The sequence below is a fragment of the Cyprinus carpio genome, chromosome A12, assembly GCF_018340385.1.
Source record: "Cyprinus carpio isolate SPL01 chromosome A12, ASM1834038v1, whole genome shotgun sequence".
NCBI classification, from domain to species: domain Eukaryota; kingdom Metazoa; phylum Chordata; class Actinopteri; order Cypriniformes; family Cyprinidae; genus Cyprinus; species Cyprinus carpio.
Window position 1 is genome coordinate 12,278,887 of NC_056583.1, and position 19,935 is coordinate 12,298,821.

The 19,935-nt window shown below is 40.5% G+C and overlaps 1 protein-coding gene across 1 annotated transcript; it reads left to right on the forward strand.

The window, feature by feature from the left end:
* Nucleotides 1–6,738: 6,738 nt before the first annotated feature.
* On the forward strand, nt 6,739–19,544 carry LOC109056007 (RNA polymerase II subunit A). The gene is made up of 28 exons (XM_042767579.1): nt 6,739–7,088; nt 7,975–8,107; nt 8,223–8,359; nt 8,501–8,674; nt 8,771–9,052; nt 9,161–9,322; nt 9,687–9,907; nt 10,028–10,160; nt 10,247–10,371; nt 10,599–10,809; nt 10,901–11,110; nt 11,180–11,348; nt 11,450–11,544; nt 11,635–11,838; nt 12,007–12,229; nt 12,381–12,564; nt 12,775–12,946; nt 13,107–13,212; nt 13,608–13,813; nt 13,931–14,411; nt 14,529–14,629; nt 14,710–14,814; nt 15,058–15,240; nt 15,327–15,530; nt 15,611–15,797; nt 15,903–16,016; nt 16,126–16,275; nt 16,402–19,544. Exons 1-28 carry the CDS (start codon nt 7,002–7,004, stop codon nt 17,547–17,549), a joined length of 5,907 nt encoding a protein of 1,968 aa, XP_042623513.1. The 5' UTR covers nt 6,739–7,001; the 3' UTR covers nt 17,550–19,544.
* Nucleotides 19,545–19,935: the final 391 nt, after the last annotated feature.

Genomic DNA, 19,935 nt, shown 5'->3' on the forward strand with positions numbered 1-19,935 from the left:
TAGAAATATTGAATTTTTGAAGCCTTTTTAACTGTTATAGTGCCACCTACGTTCCGATCTCCATGAAACTTTGCATGCTTGTTTAGAATCATCTGATGCATGTGCTCACATAGTTTTGTAAAGTTTTTGTTTTTGTTTAGGATTTATAGGCTTTTTGGTATATTTGGTCACATCCCTTTTCTAAATGATCCCCTTATAGCTACCCAAAGGGTAAAATAAAAAAAAAATAAAAAAATTATAATTATTGATCTAGAGCAGGGATAGGCAATGTCAGTGCTGGAGTGCTGCTGTCCTGCAGAGTTTAGCTCCAACCCCAATTAGACACACCTGAACCTGCTAATCAAGCTCTTACTAGTCATACTAGAAACTTCCAGGCAGGTGTGTTGAGGCAAGTTGGAGCTAAACTCTGCAGGACACCGGCCCTCCAGGACAGAGTTTGGGCTCCCCTGGTCTTGTAGTTATGTGTGCTTTCGCGTTTTCGATCGCTGTAGTGCCCCCTCTTGACCGATTGGGGCAAGTCTTTGTGTCTGAGTAGCGAGTGTCCAAGTTTCAGGTCTCTAGGCCTTACGGTTTGGTCTTCTCGATCAGTTTAGCACAGAATAGCCTATTAATAATTATAATTATAATACAAATCCCTACAAAAACAATAGGGATTCAGCACAACGTGCTTGAACCCCTAAAAAAAACGTTTTGGAATAACTTGAGTAGGCTAATCAAACAGTTGTTGGTCTCCACTGACTTCCATCGTATGGAAAAAAATTACTATGGAATCAGTGGGGACCAGAAACTGGATACCCACATTATTCAAAATATATACAATTATTTTGTGTTCAGCAGAAGAAAGAAATTCATACAATACATACATTATGTAGAACTCAAAATAGAAATGAGAAATGTTTCAGCTGGTTATTCTCCATACAATGAAAGATAAAAGGGGTCCAAAACAACATTGACTTTTATCATATGGACAAGAAAACTACTGAGATATTTTTTTAAAAATCTACTTTTGTGTTCCACCAAGCCATATAGATTTAGAACCACATGACAAAATTTTCCTTTTTGATGAACTGTCGCTTTAAGAAGGTTAAATTAGAGAAAGAGTGTTGATGCATTGTGTGTATGCATGCAGGCTAATTTTTTTTTTCACAAGTCTCTTGTGCTCACCAAGTTTGCAGTTAGTTAATAAAAAAAAAAATATTGTGTATAATTATTACAATTTCAAATTACTGTTTTCTATTTTAACATACCTTAAAATATAATTAATTTCTGTGATGGCAAAGTTTAATTTTCAGTATAGCCATTACTCCAGTTTTTAGTGTCACACGATCCTTCATTAATTATTCTAATATGCTGACTTGGTTCTTACTATTTTTGTGGAAACTGAAAATGTTAAACATTTTTTTGGTTCTTTGGGGAACCAAAAATGGTTCTTCTATATGGCATCACTGCGAAAACTTCCATATGGAACCTTTAAGAGTGTATCCTCTGCTGTGTTTATGTATGATAGTAATTTCAGTTTCTAAGTGGTGAACTTACAACTCACAGTGTTACAACTCACCCCATGTTACAACCATGACATTTCTGCGATCCAAGCTTGGGATGATTAGTGTTTGGGATAATCAAAGACCAAGTATAATTTATGTGAGAAGTGCCATTTAGTGTAATTACTTTAGCACTCCATTTTATTTAAATTTTTTTTTTTTTTTTGTCCCAATATTTGAAATGATATGTTTTTGTTAATTCTCACTGGTCTTATATAATAGAACATTTTGATGATTAAAATATAGGCTTAGAAACATTTTTGCTTGGTGAGCTTAATTTTGTAAAACTTACTTTACCATTCACAGTCATTACCATCTTGAAAACCCATCATTAGATTGCCTTGCAAATGTGCTTTTTTCTACTTTTTCAGCCAAAGAAGCTTGTTTATGGAGCCTTGTGATTACTAAACTGGAACAACAGGGTTTTCCTGAGAGCTCCTGATCAAAGCACAGCCCATTTTCTGCTTGATTGTGGCTTCCGCTTGGAAGAGGAAGATCCAGAAGCGTTCAGCTGTGTCTGTATTGCGCTCAAAGCTTCCATCTAGTGGTCATGACTCTCCTCTGATTTGTAGCTTGACGAGTTTCTCAGCATCTCTTTTTCATTTACACATGACTGTAACAAAATCTTAATGTAACATTTGAACATATAACATTAATAGCTACATCAAGAAAAATTGTACAGGAGATAATCCAACACCACCATATGTGGTATTAAAAGAAAAGAAAAAGAAAAGAAAAAAATCTGGGTAATATTTGGTAAGCCTTAATTATTTTCTTGTTTATGTTAAAAAAGTGAGATTATGTTTTGACTCCTATTTTTGGAATAGCACTGCAATATTTATTATGTGTGTGGCCATCGTTGTTTAATACAATTGTGTTGTTTATTAAATAAATAATGTCTGTATGTTTTCCTGAAGGAAATGTTTCTAAATTGCTTTGCAGTGTGTAAAAATGCCAAACCGTTCTTTGAATAAAAAGTTATTTGTTAATGTCTTGCCTTTTAGGTTCCAGCTTGACAAAGATAATATTTTGGTCGACCGTATTAAATTCCACAGAACCTTTATAAAGGTTTTAAAAAAAATGCTATATAACAGTTAGTGATTAGACTTTACAGTTTAAAACGCACAGACCAGACGTAGTTTTTTTTCAACGCAGGCCGTAGTTTAAGTATTCTAGAGAGTGAGTCTAAATAAGTGAAGTACGGCTAACTTTTTTTTTTTTTTATCTGCCACAAGGTGGTGCTGCAGCTCGGTTTTAAATCCATTTAAGAACCCCTGCACAGCATTACTCACGTAAACACAAAATATTACGCAATGCGTGCTTAAAACATAACATAATGCATTCCTGTTATTTCAGAGTTTGATTCACTTAATAGACACATAAAATTTTAAGTACACTAATTTTTTCAAGAAGGTAGGCTTTAAAAAACTGAAACCAAGAATTTGAATGCAATGCAAATGTACTTTATTTACACATAATACATGAATATATTAAGAGAATCTTTCAAACCATTCAGAGTAAAGGTATGTGACAAATGAGTCCAAATGTCTGTCTTTTGATGAAAACCTACTTTCTTTCACTAAAACACATTAAAGCGAAACCATCCCAATCTGGCATTATGATGTCAAATACAACTTATTTAAAGTGACAGCTCACCCATTTATTCACTCTCACGGGATTTCAAATAAGTGATTGATCTTCGGAATACAAGAGAGTCATAACCAAGGTAGAATTAATGTTAACGCGTCTTTTGATTCATATCAACCCCTAAAATTTAAAAACGTTTGTGCTCCATAGAAGAAAGTCATACAGGTTTAAAACAACAAATGATAGAAGTTTTGTTTTGGAGTGAACTATTCCCTCAACAATTAAGAGAGTCCTTAAAGGGGTCATATGACGACATTGCTAAAAATAACATTATTTTGTGTATTTGGTGTAATGCAATGTGTTTATGTGGTTTAAGGTTCAAAAAACACATTTTGCACATAATGTACATTATTGTTTCTCCTCTCCTCCCACCTTTCTAAAACTTGTCGATTTTTACAAAGCTCATCATTCTGAAAACTAAGGTGTGCTCTGATTGGCCAGCTATCCAGTGCGTTGTGATTGGCCGAATACCTCAAGCGTGTGACCGAAATGTTATGCCTCTTACTATACTGTGATGCCGTCAGACAAATGTCAAACAAGCGCTACTCTACACTGCTCAAAACTCACGTTTGAATCGTCAGTGGCAAATTCTTTAAATATCTAAAGTACTTACAGGCTGTGAGTCAGAAGTGCCAGACTGTCCTTGCAAAGTTGTTATTGCCCCACTTTATAGAAACAGACACCGGCATTATAGGCTGCTCTCTCAGGAAACAGTCCTCTTCCTCCATAAAATGCGCTGCACACATCTGAATATTTGGGTTGAACTATTGTAAATACAACTTAACCTCTGATTTCTAATTGTGTCCTCTTTTGGAAGGCCAAACAAAGTAGTTTCGCTTTCACATCGAAACACAGCATTTCCACAACACTGCGGCAGCAACAATACTACAGCGAGAATAAAAGTTACTCCTTTCTTTGCATGAACATTTAGGCTGCGTTATGCACATCTTCCCACACAGTGACGTAGAGATGTGGCGGTGTGTTAGAATGAGTCATTTTGGAGGGGGGGTGGTTGACTCTTAACTTTTATAAAGAATATCTCTTTGGATTTGAGACTTTAGTCTTTGCAACTTTACAGATCTTGTTAATGCACCAAGAGCTTGTAACACTCCAAAGAGCAAGGAAAAATTGAAATCGCATCATATGACCCCTTTAAGTTTAACTTGGTTACAAATGTAAATGAGATTTTCAACATTGGTACTGAAAGCACAGTGTGTAGAAAACAGCCTTCATGTTGCACCGACCCAAGTAAATGACCATTAGACCGCTTATATACTGTACACATACACAGAGAGAACGGTACTGCCTTTATAAAAACATCAAAATGAATTCGCTTTTGTGATGGTTTTCAAAGTGAACATAATGCAAATGTTCGTTTCACTTCAGGCTGGAGTTACGCAACTCCGCTTCCCTTCTGCCCTGTAAACCCGCCCCAGTACACAAGCACCCGACTCCATGTTAGTTCATCTCTCCGCCACTGTACCCGCCATATACCACATGATCCCTCAAAAATCCACATCCATTCGGTGTTACTTCTAAGCAAGGATCTGATTTAAGTGGGGAGACCCTTTGACACAACAATCACATTCAATAACAATGACGTTTTGACTGTAAACGTATTGGGACTAAAACCGGTTTGAATCAGTTTCCAGAACCAATAGCTCATATTTATCTAAAACAAACCGTCTGTAAAACCAATTTTCCCGATACATGTGGTTACACAGAAGGCGATTTGGGTTTGATACATGAGCTACAACCAAACTCTTCCTCCATTATCCGATTAGCCTTATAGACATAACCGTTATAAACCAAGTCTTTTCTGCTAGAAATCATCTTTTTGTGTTAAGAAATCGGTGTTATTGTATAATCGGAAACCAATTCAAAAGTTAGAGAACCTCTGTATGTTTTATGTAATAGATGCACAGCCATCCAAGCTCAATGCTAACAGGCTAACATGAACGTGATATAACTAACACACGATCGGTTAAAAAGTCACTTCTACGTCTGAAACCGTACAAAGACAAGACCAAGATCAACCAAAATACCTTTTTTTAAGCCAAAATTTATCAAAGTCGTGATTGTTCGTGTAAATGACTGTCTGATATATTTCTGGTGTCTATATCAATATGTTACAAAGAGACGAAATAGAGTATATATGTGACTGAACCTATAAAAACAACTTTAAAAGGTTTTGTTTTTTACAACCATCTCTCTACACTGTAAACTATAATCTACTCAATCCATAACTATGTATCCAAATAACGTTGGTTTGCTCTGATATAAACCTACGTACTCAATAACACAAATACATACACTAATATTGTGAAGATGTAAACTAACATTTCAAAGAAAATAACTTTAAACGAGTGCTGTTTAATGTTCCCGTTCCACAAAGAATGGCGGCTAACAAACAGCAGAAGCTCACAGCAGTCGCTATGTAACATGTTACATTACTACAAATTCTTGATTACACTCCAAACTTGCGAGAACAATTAACTGTATGAGATAATCAAATCAAACGGTTTACGAAACATGGGTTTGCGATTATTTATGTGAAAATCGGCAAAAAGAAAACTAAAGCTAGCGCCTTTTTGTAGCACACAATGGCCTGGATGTATAATTCTATTTTTTTATTATTTTACAGTGAGCTACAATAACGTAATAATTCTCAAAATGGTTCCAAAAACATCAAATGTTTAAAACAACAACGTATCTCTAATGTTTTTTAATTGAAAACGCACTGTCCGAAGCCCCAGGCTTTCAGCGGTGTTTCCAGCTGATCATACCGAAAAAAGCGCGTGCCGTCCAGCCATTGTTTCTACTCGACCTCGTGGATTCTTGCACTTTCCCGTAGAACACAAATAAAATAAGGAAATCATAATAAATAGTTCGAAGAATGTTAATAAGCTTACAAAATAAAAGCCAGCTGATAATTTGAATTACATAAAAATCGTATTTAAAACATAAATAATGTGTTAATCCTCGACGGTAGGTGTAGGCCTCTCACACGAGCTTCTTTTCCAACACTCTCAGCTGATCCAGAGCGAGACGGACGGAACAGCACAGGTTTTTTTTATTTTTGCTCAGAGGGTGAAAAAATATCAGTCGGGTGAAATCGGCAATGCTCGTAAAGAAGGCGGGCAGTAAGCAAGTTATTTTACCGCCGTCAAGCGTTGGTTGCAATTGGTCAAATGCTCTCTGCTCATTAATATTAAGAACATGTTTGACGAATAACGTTTCATGTTGACGAAAGTTATTTAATATTCATGTTAAAAGCGTCTACGGATACTCCCTTGGATTATACGGTCCTATGGAATCTCTTCATTCGTTTTGTCCCGCCTCCAGCTGCATAGGATTCGCGGGAATCAAAAGCGCACAACCTCATTGGTTCTGCGTCAACTTTAATTAATTATTCATATGCTGCAGTCTCGCGGCCAATGAGCGCACAGAAAGATCGATCCATAACCCGCCCTCTGACTGTTCAGCCCCTGCCAAGTAGGCTGTGTAAACCTGTAGCAAAGCATCCAGTCTATATAAAGACGTGTGAGAGCAGTTTTCTCTCAGATGCGCTTGGAGCGCACTGGAGAGTAGATCGGGGAAAGGGAAGGGGACTGCCGGTAGCTACAATAGCTAGTATATAAACACAAATTTAAAAAGCACATTGAGTAGCAAGACACGGTGGTCACTGGGAAACCGCCATCGGACAAGTTCCGGTCACCATTGGGTGCCAGGAGAGTCTTGGTGGCGTTTCAGAGGTGTTCCTTCTTACAAAGCGGCGTGCCGGGGGAGGACGCGTCTCTTTGAATAGTCAGGATGCACGGACCGCCTTCCAGCGACAGCGCATGCCCATTGCGCCTCATCAAGAGAGTGCAATTCGGCGTCCTCAGCCCTGATGAACTTGTAGGTTTTGCTCTTGGGAGGGGGTATTCTCTTAATTCTTTGAGTATTGTTGTATTACTCAAATCATCATCGTGTTAAAATCATATTAAATACGGTTATTAACATACAGTGTCTTTTGTGAACATGTGTTTTGCTAACTTAGCCGGCTAGCCACTTGTTCCTCAGTAAGAGCATGTGTTTAGAAAGTTGAAGAAACACTACACAAGAGTCCTGCTTTAACAATTAGCAACAAGACACGGGAAGCCTTGTTTGAAGTTATGTAACTTTAAGTTGTTGTAATCTTTATTGTTTATTTTGTTTGACAATTTTGGAGTCACATGGCAGACCCAGAGTTTCTCCCCAAGTTTCCACATTGTTCCCTATATGTCTATCTTACTGGCAATAAAATGTGTACTTTTATGTGCATGCTTCCATTTATTTAAAATACTCAAATACGTGCAGTTCATAAAGTACACTTTGTTTTCAAATAAATGACGAGCAAATGACACATTTGAGTTGAGATGTGATGGTTTTTTTTTTTTTTTAGAGAGCGATTAAAAAAATAACTAATTTTTATTCAGTAATGTCGTCATTTTTCAGGGCTTTCAAACCCTTTTTTGAATTAATTTTTTTTAATGAATGCACACTTGAGCGATCTCTGACGCCTCGTTTCGTGTTTATTGTATTTTTGCATGGGTGGTAAAAACCTATTATAGATAGAACCTTATTTACATTTAAAATTAAAATGTAAAAAAAAAAATGCATAATTTGCCAGGTGCCATCTAAGTAATTGCTTATTGCAAACTTAAAGTTTTAAAACTTTACCTGAGGATGTATTCAGTGTACCAATGTTTTCCTGCTGTTGTGAAAATGTAAGACATTTTAATGGCATTTACGTTATTTTCAGAAACGGATGTCCGTTACTGAAGGGGGCATCAAGTACCCTGAGACTACAGAAGGAGGGCGCCCTAAACTGGGGGGACTTATGGACCCCCGGCAAGGGGTAATTGAGAGATCAGGCAGATGCCAGACGTGTGCAGGTATGTTTATAAACTGATTTTTATCCACTTTTGGTTGGTATTAAACAATTAAAGCTTGTCCTTATAATGTGTGACGCAGTAATTTCAAGCCTCTGCTTGTTTGCTTGTTGTTTAGGTAACATGACTGAGTGCCCTGGTCATTTCGGTCACATTGAGCTGGCAAAGCCAGTTTTTCATGTTGGCTTCATCACAAAGATCATGAAGGTCCTCCGCTGTGTCTGTTTCTTCTGTTCGAAACTGCTTGTGGACGCGGTATGCCGTGTTTTCAATTTGCCCTTTGTTTGTGATTTATTTCTTTGTGAAAATATTCCTTCCTCCATGGTTCTTCTGATTTAGATCCTTTGGTCAAATTGTTCTGTAGTGTCTTTTAAATTCTAATTTTGTTTTACCCAGAACAATCCAAAAATCAAAGACATCTTGACCAAGTCGAAGGGGCAGCCACGTAAGCGTCTGACCCACGTCTATGACCTCTGTAAAGGCAAAAACATTTGTGAGGGTGGAGAGGAGATGGACAACAAATTTGGAGTTGAGCAGCAGGACACAGAAGAAGACCTCACCAAAGAGAAGGTACGGACATAAAGTTCTCCAAGCACACAGGGCAGTTTTGCATTTGAAGCTTGCTCTGGAAGTTTTAAAACTGATTTTTTACTTTCACATCTCAAGGGTCATGGAGGCTGTGGCAGGTACCAGCCGCGTATCCGTCGCTCTGGCCTGGAGCTGTATGCTGAGTGGAAGCACGTGAATGAAGACTCACAGGAGAAGAAGATCCTCCTCAGTCCTGAACGTGTGCATGAGATCTTCAAACGCATTTCAGATGAAGAGGACATGATCTTGGGTATGGACCCCAAATATTCCCGTCCTGAGTGGATGATCGTCACAGTGTTGCCCGTGCCCCCTCTTGCTGTGAGACCAGCTGTGGTCATGCAGGGCTCTGCTAGAAACCAGGTAAGCATTTCTTATTAAACAGTGAGAAAGGAGTCTGATGTATTGCATGGTTCCGATAGCTGTTAGATTTGTTTCAATTGCTTTTTTTTTTTCTCTTTTCCCCACTAGGATGATTTAACACACAAGTTGGCTGACATTGTGAAGATCAATAACCAGCTGAAGCGAAATGAGCAGAGTGGAGCTGCAGCACATGTTATAGCAGAGGATGTCAAGCTGCTTCAGTTCCACGTGGCCACTATGGTAGACAATGAACTGCCAGGTCTACCTAGGGTAAGATTTACACTATACTTCAGAAGATCTGAATCCAGGCTGCTATAAGAAGCAACAATTACATGATAATTAGCAGTCTTCGTAGTGTTATTAATAAAAATATAACATTATAATAAAAATAATAGTAGTAATGTTTTACTTTATAAGTATAATTAATCAACTATTATCATTATTGTTAGAATTGATGTTTTGAAATTATAATAAAATGCATTTGTAAAAAGTGTGTGTGTACACAAAATAAAACTGCTGCGTGATATGTCATTGCAGCCAGTTAAAACATAATTGATCTTTAATCCGCAATTATGTTGAGTGGGGAATCAATGAAGTGATAAATGAAGACTGCTCTCGTATGCTCTTGTTTCAGGCAATGCAAAAGTCTGGTCGTCCACTAAAATCTATCAAGCAGAGGCTAAAGGGTAAGGAAGGACGTGTCAGAGGTAATCTGATGGGGAAGCGTGTAGACTTCTCTGCCCGAACTGTCATCACGCCGGACCCCAACTTGCAGATCGACCAGGTCGGGGTTCCCCGTTCCATCGCCGCAAACATGACCTTCCCCGAGATCGTCACACCCTTTAACATTGACAGGTAATAATAGTAGTTTTTATCTCTTTATTAACGCACATCTCATTTACAAAATATTTTAGTGTCTTCTGAGAGGTCTCCGTAACTCAGTGCTCTGAATTTTCTTTTTCTTTAACTTTATAGACTGCAAGAGCTTGTGAGGAGAGGTAACAGTCAGTACCCTGGAGCCAAATATATCATCCGAGACAACGGGGACAGAATTGACCTGCGATTCCACCCTAAGCCAAGTGACCTTCACCTTCAGATTGGATACAAAGTCAGTTTTGACAGTCTTTTTTGTTTGTTTGTTTAATGTAATGTCATTTTTGGATTTAAAACCTGATTTTTTCTTTTTCTTTCTAGGTTGAAAGGCACATGTGTGATGGAGACATTATTGTGTTCAACAGACAGCCTACGTTGCACAAAATGTCTATGATGGGCCACAGAGTGCGAATCTTGCCATGGTCGACATTTCGACTCAACCTTAGGTACACTGGATTTCTAATACTTGATTCATCGCATTGTTTATGGATTTATACGTGTATAGGCACTTTATTGAATTAGTATACTGTATCATCAGTTGTAATTGCTGAAATTGTTACGTGTCGGTACAGCAAGTTAATGGTCATATTTAGCTCCTTTATTCTAATATAATGGTTTTTGACTTCATAAAGATTACAAACGCATTTTAAGAGGACATTCCTTTCACTTTTAGTGTGACAACCCCATACAATGCTGACTTTGACGGCGATGAGATGAACCTGCACTTGCCACAGTCTCTGGAGACCCGTGCTGAGATCCAGGAGCTGGCCATGGTGCCTCGTATGATCGTCACACCACAGTCCAACAGACCCGTCATGGGTATTGTGCAGGACACCCTGACAGCTGTGCGCAAGTTTACCAAGAGAGATGTCTTCTTAGAGAGGGTACGTATACAAAGCTGTGGGATAAAATTGAATGTGATGAGCAGTTAGGTTGTGCAGGTACTAATAAATTATTGTGTGTGCTTTGTTTTAGGGTGAGGTTATGAACCTCCTCATGTTTCTCTCCACATGGGATGGGAAAGTGCCCCAACCGGCTATCTTGAAGCCTCGACCTCTCTGGACTGGCAAACAGATCTTCAGCCTGATCATCCCTGGGCACATTAATGCCATCCGCACACACAGCACTCACCCTGATGAAGAGGATAGCGGCCCTTATAAACACATCTCCCCTGGAGACACTAAGGTGCAGTAGTGCAGCCCAAACATGGACATAGTTTATGCAGTTTTGTCCTAATTTCAATTCATTTTGCAGGTGATTGTGGAGAACGGTGAGCTGATCATGGGGATCTTGTGTAAGAAGTCACTGGGAACCTCAGCTGGCTCTCTTGTCCACATCTCATACCTTGAGATGGGCCATGACATCACACGACTCTTCTATTCCAACATCCAGACTGTTGTCAACAACTGGCTGCTTATTGAGGGTAAAAAATAAGGATTGTAAATTTTTCAAATATTTCAAAATATGTGCAATTATTAAGTAAATTCAAGTCTGCCTTATTTACAAGGATCTTATCTGCTTCAGGCCACTCTATTGGTATTGGAGACTCCATTGCCGATAAGGCGACATATCAGGACATTCAGAACACGATTAAGAAAGCCAAACAGGATGTGATAGAGGTGAGTTGACGACATTAGGTATTTATAAATATAACCGATCAGTGCTTTCATACTTGAATGCAGTTGTACATGATGATTTCTTTCTCACAGGTCATTGAGAAAGCCCACAACAATGAGTTGGAGCCCACCCCAGGTAACACTCTGAGACAGACCTTTGAGAACCAGGTCAACCGCATCTTGAACGATGCTCGAGACAAGACTGGATCCTCTGCCCAGAAGTCATTGTCTGAGTACAACAATTTCAAATCCATGGTGGTGGCTGGTTCAAAAGGCTCTAAAATTAACATTTCTCAGGTGAGAGAAGACTGTAGATTGTGTTTAAATCTTAAAATAGTTCAAAAGCAACGACTAAAAGGCTTAATATAATCCCAAATGGCATTAATCTCAATGTGCATGTAAATGTGGTCAGTGTCAGTTTTTTTTCACAATCTCTGTATTTGTTCTTCCTCTTCGTTTATTTAGGTTATTGCTGTGGTGGGGCAGCAGAACGTTGAGGGTAAGCGAATCCCCTTCGGTTTCAAGCACCGCACTCTCCCTCACTTCATTAAGGATGACTATGGTCCAGAGAGTAGAGGCTTCGTAGAAAACTCCTATCTGGCCGGTCTCACACCAACTGAGTTTTTCTTTCACGCCATGGGAGGCAGAGAGGGTCTGATCGACACAGCTGTCAAAACTGCTGAGACAGGTAATGAACACACATAGACTGAGCAGCTGTTGAGGGCTAATACTAAATGTAAACTGAACTTCAAATTTCTAGTCTCTAAGTGAGATGTGAAATTGTCATCAGACTGGAATTGTCTTCATGAGTTTTAATGAATTTCTTCTCGTTCCTTCAGGTTATATTCAGCGTCGTCTGATCAAGTCTATGGAGTCTGTTATGGTAAAGTATGATGCTACAGTCAGAAACTCCATAAACCAAGTTGTCCAGCTGAGGTATGGAGAGGATGGTCTGGCAGGAGAGGCTGTCGAGTTCCAAAACATGGCTACCCTCAAGCCATCCAACAAAGCCTTTGAGAAGAAGTGAGTGCTCTTGTGTTTACAGATTATTTACAGGAATGAGTAGTTAAAACTAAGTAATAAATATTAGCTGTATTAACACAAGGACATGAATGTTAAGCTATTTAGGAGTATGTTTTCAAGTCACACAGGTCATTGTTGGTCATCAGCTCAGAGCCAATATCCAGACTAGTCATTGATTTCAACTTTCTGCATCTTTCTGTTATTGCACAGGTTCAAATTTGACTACACCAATGACCGAGCTCTCCGCCGCACTCTACAGGAAGATGTGGTGAAAGATGTGATGACCAATGCCCATGTCCAGAGTTCTCTAGAGAGAGAGTTTGAGAAGATGAAGGAAGACCGAGAGATCTTGAGGGCTATTTTCCCCACAGGAGACAGCAAGGTCTGACCCTTAAGATTTAAGCGCCATCAATATCCATATGCTGTTTGGATGGGATTTTTCTCGTTCTGTTACAACTGTATCAAATGAAATGCATGAATATCACTGTATTTGCACACTTCTATAGAATGTCCATAGACCCAAACTGTCGTGTTTTCCATAGGTGGTACTACCGTGCAATTTGGCCAGAATGATCTGGAATGCTCAGAAGATTTTCCGCATCAATCCTCGAACACCAACTGACCTCAACCCAGTACGAGTAGTGGAAGGTGGGTTAAACGCATTGGTTTGTGCTTTGAGCCTGATTTTATTTGGGTATTTTTTTTTTACTAACTTTTATTTTATTAACTTATTTTGTCATGCACACTGTATGCACTGCTTCAAGTCTTTCTGCGTTTGAGCGGGTCTCCCAGTTAAATAAAGACTCCTGCTTGTGGCAGCTAAATAAAGCCTGCTGACGACTGATCCCAATAGCTTATCACTGTCTTGTGGTAGAAGCTGATTATAAAGGCCACGTTTACATCTTTGTATACTTGTTGACTGAAGACATTACGTGTCATTATAGTCATGGCACCCACCCTTTTATTGTGGTATTATTGGATTGAGCTGTAAGCGTGTTGCCTTGTAATGATCGCACATGAATATTTGCTCTGGTTTTATGCAGGAGTTTATGACTTGAGTAAGAAGCTGGTAATTGTAAATGGTGAAGACCAGTTAAGCAGGCAAGCTCAGGAGAATGCCACTCTGCTCTTCAACATCCACCTGCGCTCCACCCTGTGCTCCAAGCGAATGACTGAGGAGTTCCGTCTTAGTACAGAGGCTTTTGAATGGCTGCTGGGAGAAATAGAGACCAAATTTAACCAGTCCATTGTAAGTAATGCATGCTGAGGGTTGACTGTCCGCACCTGGAAAAAAGTAATATCTTTTATCCATTTATCAAGTTGTCTCATTGCCTGAAGCTGGACACTTTCTTATTGTTTTCCTCAGGCTCACCCTGGTGAGATGGTAGGTGCTCTGGCTGCCCAGTCTCTGGAGAGCCTGGGAGAGCCTGCTACTCAGATGACCCTGAATACATTCCACTACGCCGGTGTGTCCGCCAAAAATGTCACTCTCGGTGTGCCTCGACTCAAAGAGCTTATCAACATCTCCAAGCGACCCAAGACCCCCTCCTTGACCGTCTTTCTCCTGGGCCAAGCGGCCCGTGATGCAGAGAGGGCCAAAGATATCCTGTGTCGGTTGGAGCACACAACCCTGCGCAAAGTCACTGCCAACACAGCCATTTATTATGACCCCAACCCTCAGAACACTGTGGTGACTGAGGATCAGGAGTGGGTCAACGTGTATTATGAGATGCCTGACTTCGACGTGACCCGCATTTCACCCTGGCTGCTGCGTATCGAACTTGACCGCAAACACATGACTGACCGTAAACTGACTATGGAGCAGATTGCAGAGAAGATCAATTCAGGTGGGCTTGAGATTATCACTGAATAAATTAATGTTAATACAACACTTTAAATGGCAAACAGCATGGACGCAGAGGTGATGGGTAATTTTCTAACTCTAATCTTTGTCTGTCATCTAGGATTTGGTGATGACCTCAACTGCATCTTCAATGATGACAATGCTGAGAAACTGGTTTTGCGAATCCGCATCATGAACAGTGATGAGAACAAGTTTCAAGAGGTAATTTGAATTTTTACTGGTGAGCACGTAACTGGCCTCTTCTCTCTGTGTTGTATAATAATGTTGAATCTTGTGCCCAGGATGAGGAGGTAGTGGATAAGATGGATGACGATGTCTTCCTTCGCTGCATCGAATCGAACATGCTGACAGATATGACACTGCAAGGCATTGAACAGATCAGCAAGGTATTTTTCTTCCTCCTTTTGACAGTATTTAACTCCACTTTAGTAAACCTGACAGCCCATGTGGCAGTGCAGGTTTATCAAAAAAGGCACATGGCAATTACATGCTCCTGAGTAATGGGGAGTGCTAATTGGCATCCACCTGAAATATAAAATGGCAAACAGGACACCTGTTTAAAGTTTTGTGGACTTCACAGATGGCCATGAGATTGGAGTTGAATTTTCTCCTACTCTCTGCCCTTGTAGGTGTACATGCATCTACCACAGACTGACAACAAGAAGAAAATCATCATTACAGAAGAGGGAGAGTTTAAAGCCTTGCAAGAGTGGATCCTGGAAACGGATGGAGTCAGTCTTATGAGGGTCCTCAGTGAGAAGGACGTGGACCCTGTCAGAACCACCTCCAATGACATTGTGGAGATTTTCACTGTAAGAATCGTTTAATAGCTTGTGTAAACTGTGTGACCTATTAAGTCCTAAGATCAAATTCAGAAATGTCGGCTCTTCAATTGCAGGTTCTTGGTATTGAGGCTGTGCGTAAGGCTCTTGAAAGAGAGTTGTACCACGTCATCTCTTTCGACGGTTCTTACGTTAACTACCGCCATCTTGCCTTGCTTTGTGACACGATGACCTGCAGGGGTCACTTGATGGCAATCACTCGTCACGGTATCAACAGGCAGGACACTGGTCCGCTGATGAAGTGCTCTTTTGAAGAGACGGTGAGGCTGTATTTAGTGTTTTAAAATGGTGTAAGGTTGATCTTGCAAAGAAATGTTTAAAAATGTTATTCCTTCTGTAGGTGGATGTGTTGATGGAAGCCTCATCTCATGGTGAATGTGACCCAATGAAAGGAGTGTCTGAGAATATCATGCTGGGACAGCTGGCGCCTGCAGGCACTGGTTGCTTTGACCTGCTGTTGGATGCTGAGAAGTGCAAGTATGGCATGGAGATTCCCACCAATATCCCTGGTATCAGTGTCGCAGGACGTAAGTCAAACTTACTTCCTCTTTTTGAATGCTTAAAGGCTTAAACCTTGTACTTTGTCCCCAAATTGAAACCTTTGGTTAATCATTGCTTTTTTTCCACAACAGCCACGGGTATGTTCTTTGGCTCTGCCCCCAGCCCCATGAGTGGCATGTCTCCTGCCATGACTCCCTGGAACACAGGAGCCACTCCTGCATACGGTGCCTGGTCTCCCAGTGTTGGTGAGTGACGAAATGCTACATGTTTTGTTTTACTGCCAGCCGTATTTACAGTGCATTATCTTGTTTGTCTACATTCTTCATTTCATGCCCTGTTCTTTTTCCCTTACAGGAAGCGGAATGACACCAGGTGCTGCAGGCTTCTCTCCCAGCGCTGCATCTGATGCCAGCGGCTTCTCGCCTGGCTATTCTCCTGCCTGGTCTCCTACTCCTGGTTCTCCTGGATCCCCTGGACCAGCTAGCCCTTATATCCCCTCACCAGGTTACTTTACTGTCTATTTTGGTCTTGTTCTTTTTTTAATAATAATGTACTTTGTTTGCTTGGTTGTATTAGTAGGTTGCAAACCAAACAGACCACTAATGCAATCCTTTCCGTTTTTCTTTTTAGGAGCCTTGTCTCCGAATTACTCTCCAACTTCTCCTGCCTACGAGCCTCGTTCTCCTGGTGGATACACCCCGCAGAGCCCTGGTTACTCTCCGACTTCTCCATCATACTCTCCGACTTCGCCATCTTATTCTCCCACCAGTCCGAACTACAGCCCCACATCTCCGTCCTACTCGCCCACATCACCCTCCTACTCTCCGACTTCGCCATCTTATTCTCCAACATCTCCAAGCTACTCTCCGACTTCACCGTCTTACTCTCCGACTTCACCGTCTTACTCCCCGACTTCACCGTCTTACTCGCCAACATCCCCCAGCTATAGCCCAACGTCCCCCAGCTACAGCCCAACCTCACCGAGTTACAGTCCCACGTCTCCATCTTATTCCCCAACTTCTCCATCTTATTCCCCGACCTCCCCGTCTTACTCTCCCACCTCTCCAAGCTACTCTCCAACCTCCCCATCTTATTCGCCAACATCTCCGAGCTACAGTCCCACTTCGCCCAACTACACGCCCACCTCGCCAAGTTACTCTCCAACCTCTCCATCTTACAGCCCAACCTCACCTTCCTACTCTCCCACGTCTCCCAATTACACCCCAACCAGTCCGAATTATTCCCCCACATCTCCTTCTTACTCCCCAACTTCGCCGTCCTACTCTCCATCCAGTCCACGTTACACCCCACAGTCTCCCACTTACACCCCTAGCTCACCCTCTTACAGCCCAAGCTCTCCATCCTACTCCCCCACATCTCCAAAATACACTCCCACCTCCCCTTCCTACAGTCCCAGCTCTCCCGAATATACCCCAACATCCCCCAAATATTCCCCCACTTCCCCGAAGTACTCGCCCACTTCGCCCAAATACAGTCCCACTTCTCCAACCTACTCCCCAACTACGCCCAAGTACAGCCCCACTTCCCCTACTTATTCTCCAACTTCTCCTACCTACACCCCAACCAGCCCCAAATATTCCCCCACCTCTCCGACTTACTCTCCAACTTCTCCCAAATACTCACCCACATCCCCTACCTACTCTCCAACTAGTCCGAAGGGCTCCACCTACAGCCCCACTTCTCCCGGCTACAGCCCCACCTCTCCAACCTACAGCCCAGCCATCAGCCCTGACGACAGCGATGAAGAAAATAATTAAAGATGGTTGGCGTCTGGGTTTGTCCTACTTCCCTGATTGGCACTCTGACCCCGGGATAAAGACTGAAGGAAAGCCACTCAGCTGGGGTTGTTGTGGTTTACAGGGAAGGCTGAGGAAACTGGGATCCCACATGTGACATCCTCCTTTTTGATTTTTCTCTTTTGGACTTCTTGAACAGTTCTTAAATAGCCTCACTAAACAGGCTTCAGTGGTTGAATCTGTTATGTCAGAGGTTTGAACTACAAGCCAAACAAGGCTGCCTTTGTATTGACCATTTTCATCACTCTAAGTTTAGAGGGAGAACCATTACTAAAAATTGGTGGAAAGTTGCAGGAGATTGACTGCTTTTGGAGCAGAAAGATCATTTTGTTGTCCTCCTCTTTCCATCCAGTAATTTCTATCTCCCTTACTTTCTCTCAAAAATTCAGTGTTGGATGTAAAGGAAATCTAAGAAGTATTGCCAAAAGCCTTCAAACAGAAAACAGTGGATTGTATCTAAAAAAAAAAGTTTCAAATGAAACCTTGAACAATATCTATAACGTAAATGGAAAGGGGGATAAACTAACCTTTCTCACATTTTACAACTTTTTGTTTCATCTTCAGTGTAAATAAGTGCTTGCTCGCAGTTTTGATTCATTATTCCAGGTCAGAACTGAGAACTGTTTAAATATTAATGTTGATTTTCTGTCTAATTTGAGTTCACTTATGTTATTTCTAAAGAAGCAGGAGGTTCAAAATGGCTGTTTATTAGAAACGTGTTAAAGAAAGCTGACACAGTGTGCAGATTAAAAATGTCTTGTAATACTGTAATCTAATGTATGCCGGCCCATGGCATGGTTAAAAGTCTTGTGTAGTGATTGCCCTCTTCAAGAATCGGAGAGAGGGAACGGATGCTTGATTTGAGGCATTCACTTTCTAGTCAATTGTCCCCAAAAGATGCAAGCCTTATCCTTCACCAGCATCTGCCCAGTAATTTACAATTTAAAAAAAAAAAAAAAAAAAAAGGTGGTAACCAGCAGTCTTGTACCTCTGAGTACACAGTGGAGTGTGAAGTTGCTACATTTTTGGTGTTATTTTTCTTTTATTCTGAGTGAGGTTGGAGCACAGCTTTACAATAAGATGCACCATGATTTTTTTTTTTTTTTTAAACCCCCTTGGTTCAAATCTTATGAGTCCATCCTTGTCCTCAGCACTTAACCCTTTAATATAAGAAAGTGTGTAATTGTTTTTTTCTGATATTTGCATAATTTTAACTGATAATATCTTGTGAATTTCTGAGGAAAAGCATTTATTTTACACTGTTTCTTGTGCTGGCTTCATTGTCGTTGGGTCAGCTTTGCTTTTTGGATTAAGTGCGGGGGGGTGGGGGTGCAGTTTGGTTTGCTTCCTTTCGATAATGCACCGTTTCATATCTGGCGTCATTTTACCCCTAGACTTTGAGATAACTTGTTAACCTAAATTTCGTCAGCTGATTCTGAATCGTCGTATGCTTGAACAGTAGAGGGCGACAGAGACCGATTTGACTCGTTAGAGCCATTGAGATCTTTTTGAGTGTTACCTATTTAAAACCTGAACGCAAGAGGCTACTGTGGTCCCCTCAACTCACTCTTTCAACTGGACAGTGGTAGTTGGAGGACTTGTAAAAGACTTTATTGCTCTTGCACATTTCGGCTTTAGATTTAAGGCCTTAGATCTCACATGACAGTCTCATTAATGCCCTTATTTGCCTTCAGTTTCATGGATATTTCAAACAAGTCCAGTTAATACTCAATACCCAGGCTCCCAGTAAGAGTGTGTGCGAGTGTGCGAGTGTGTGTGCATGAAAGCATAAATGGAAAAGACAGGGTTTTCTTGAGTTTGAGTGATAACTGGGTCGGGTTTATGACGAAAGGACAATTTAAATTAAGAGAAATTGCCACTGTATAGACATCAATCTGATACTTCATTCTCTGTTTTGTTTGTTTTTTGACTTGAAAAATAAAAAGTTTGACTAAACTATTGTTCATTTGTATTTTTTTAACATGGCTGTTGGGTGTACATTATAATTAACCTTAAAAGAACAGCTCACCATCAATGGTTTGAAGTCTTAGACCATTTTTTATTTTTCAAAATGAAAGTGTGAAATTTGTGTATTTCTTTACATAGACATGCCTCTTGTTCCAAGGTACCTGAGCCAATGTTACAGACATTTTATACCTTACAGGTTCCTGTTTTTAATAAACCACTGAAACCACAGTCTAGCCCTTGGATTTCTTATGCTCTTACAAGTGTCTGAGTGAATGCAGTCAGTCACAGCCACTGAGTGTGCATGCCTAGCGGAATTTTTTTTTTTTTTTTTTTCTTCATTTCTTTTGTGTCTACGGGCAAGCCCTGACATTATCAGGAA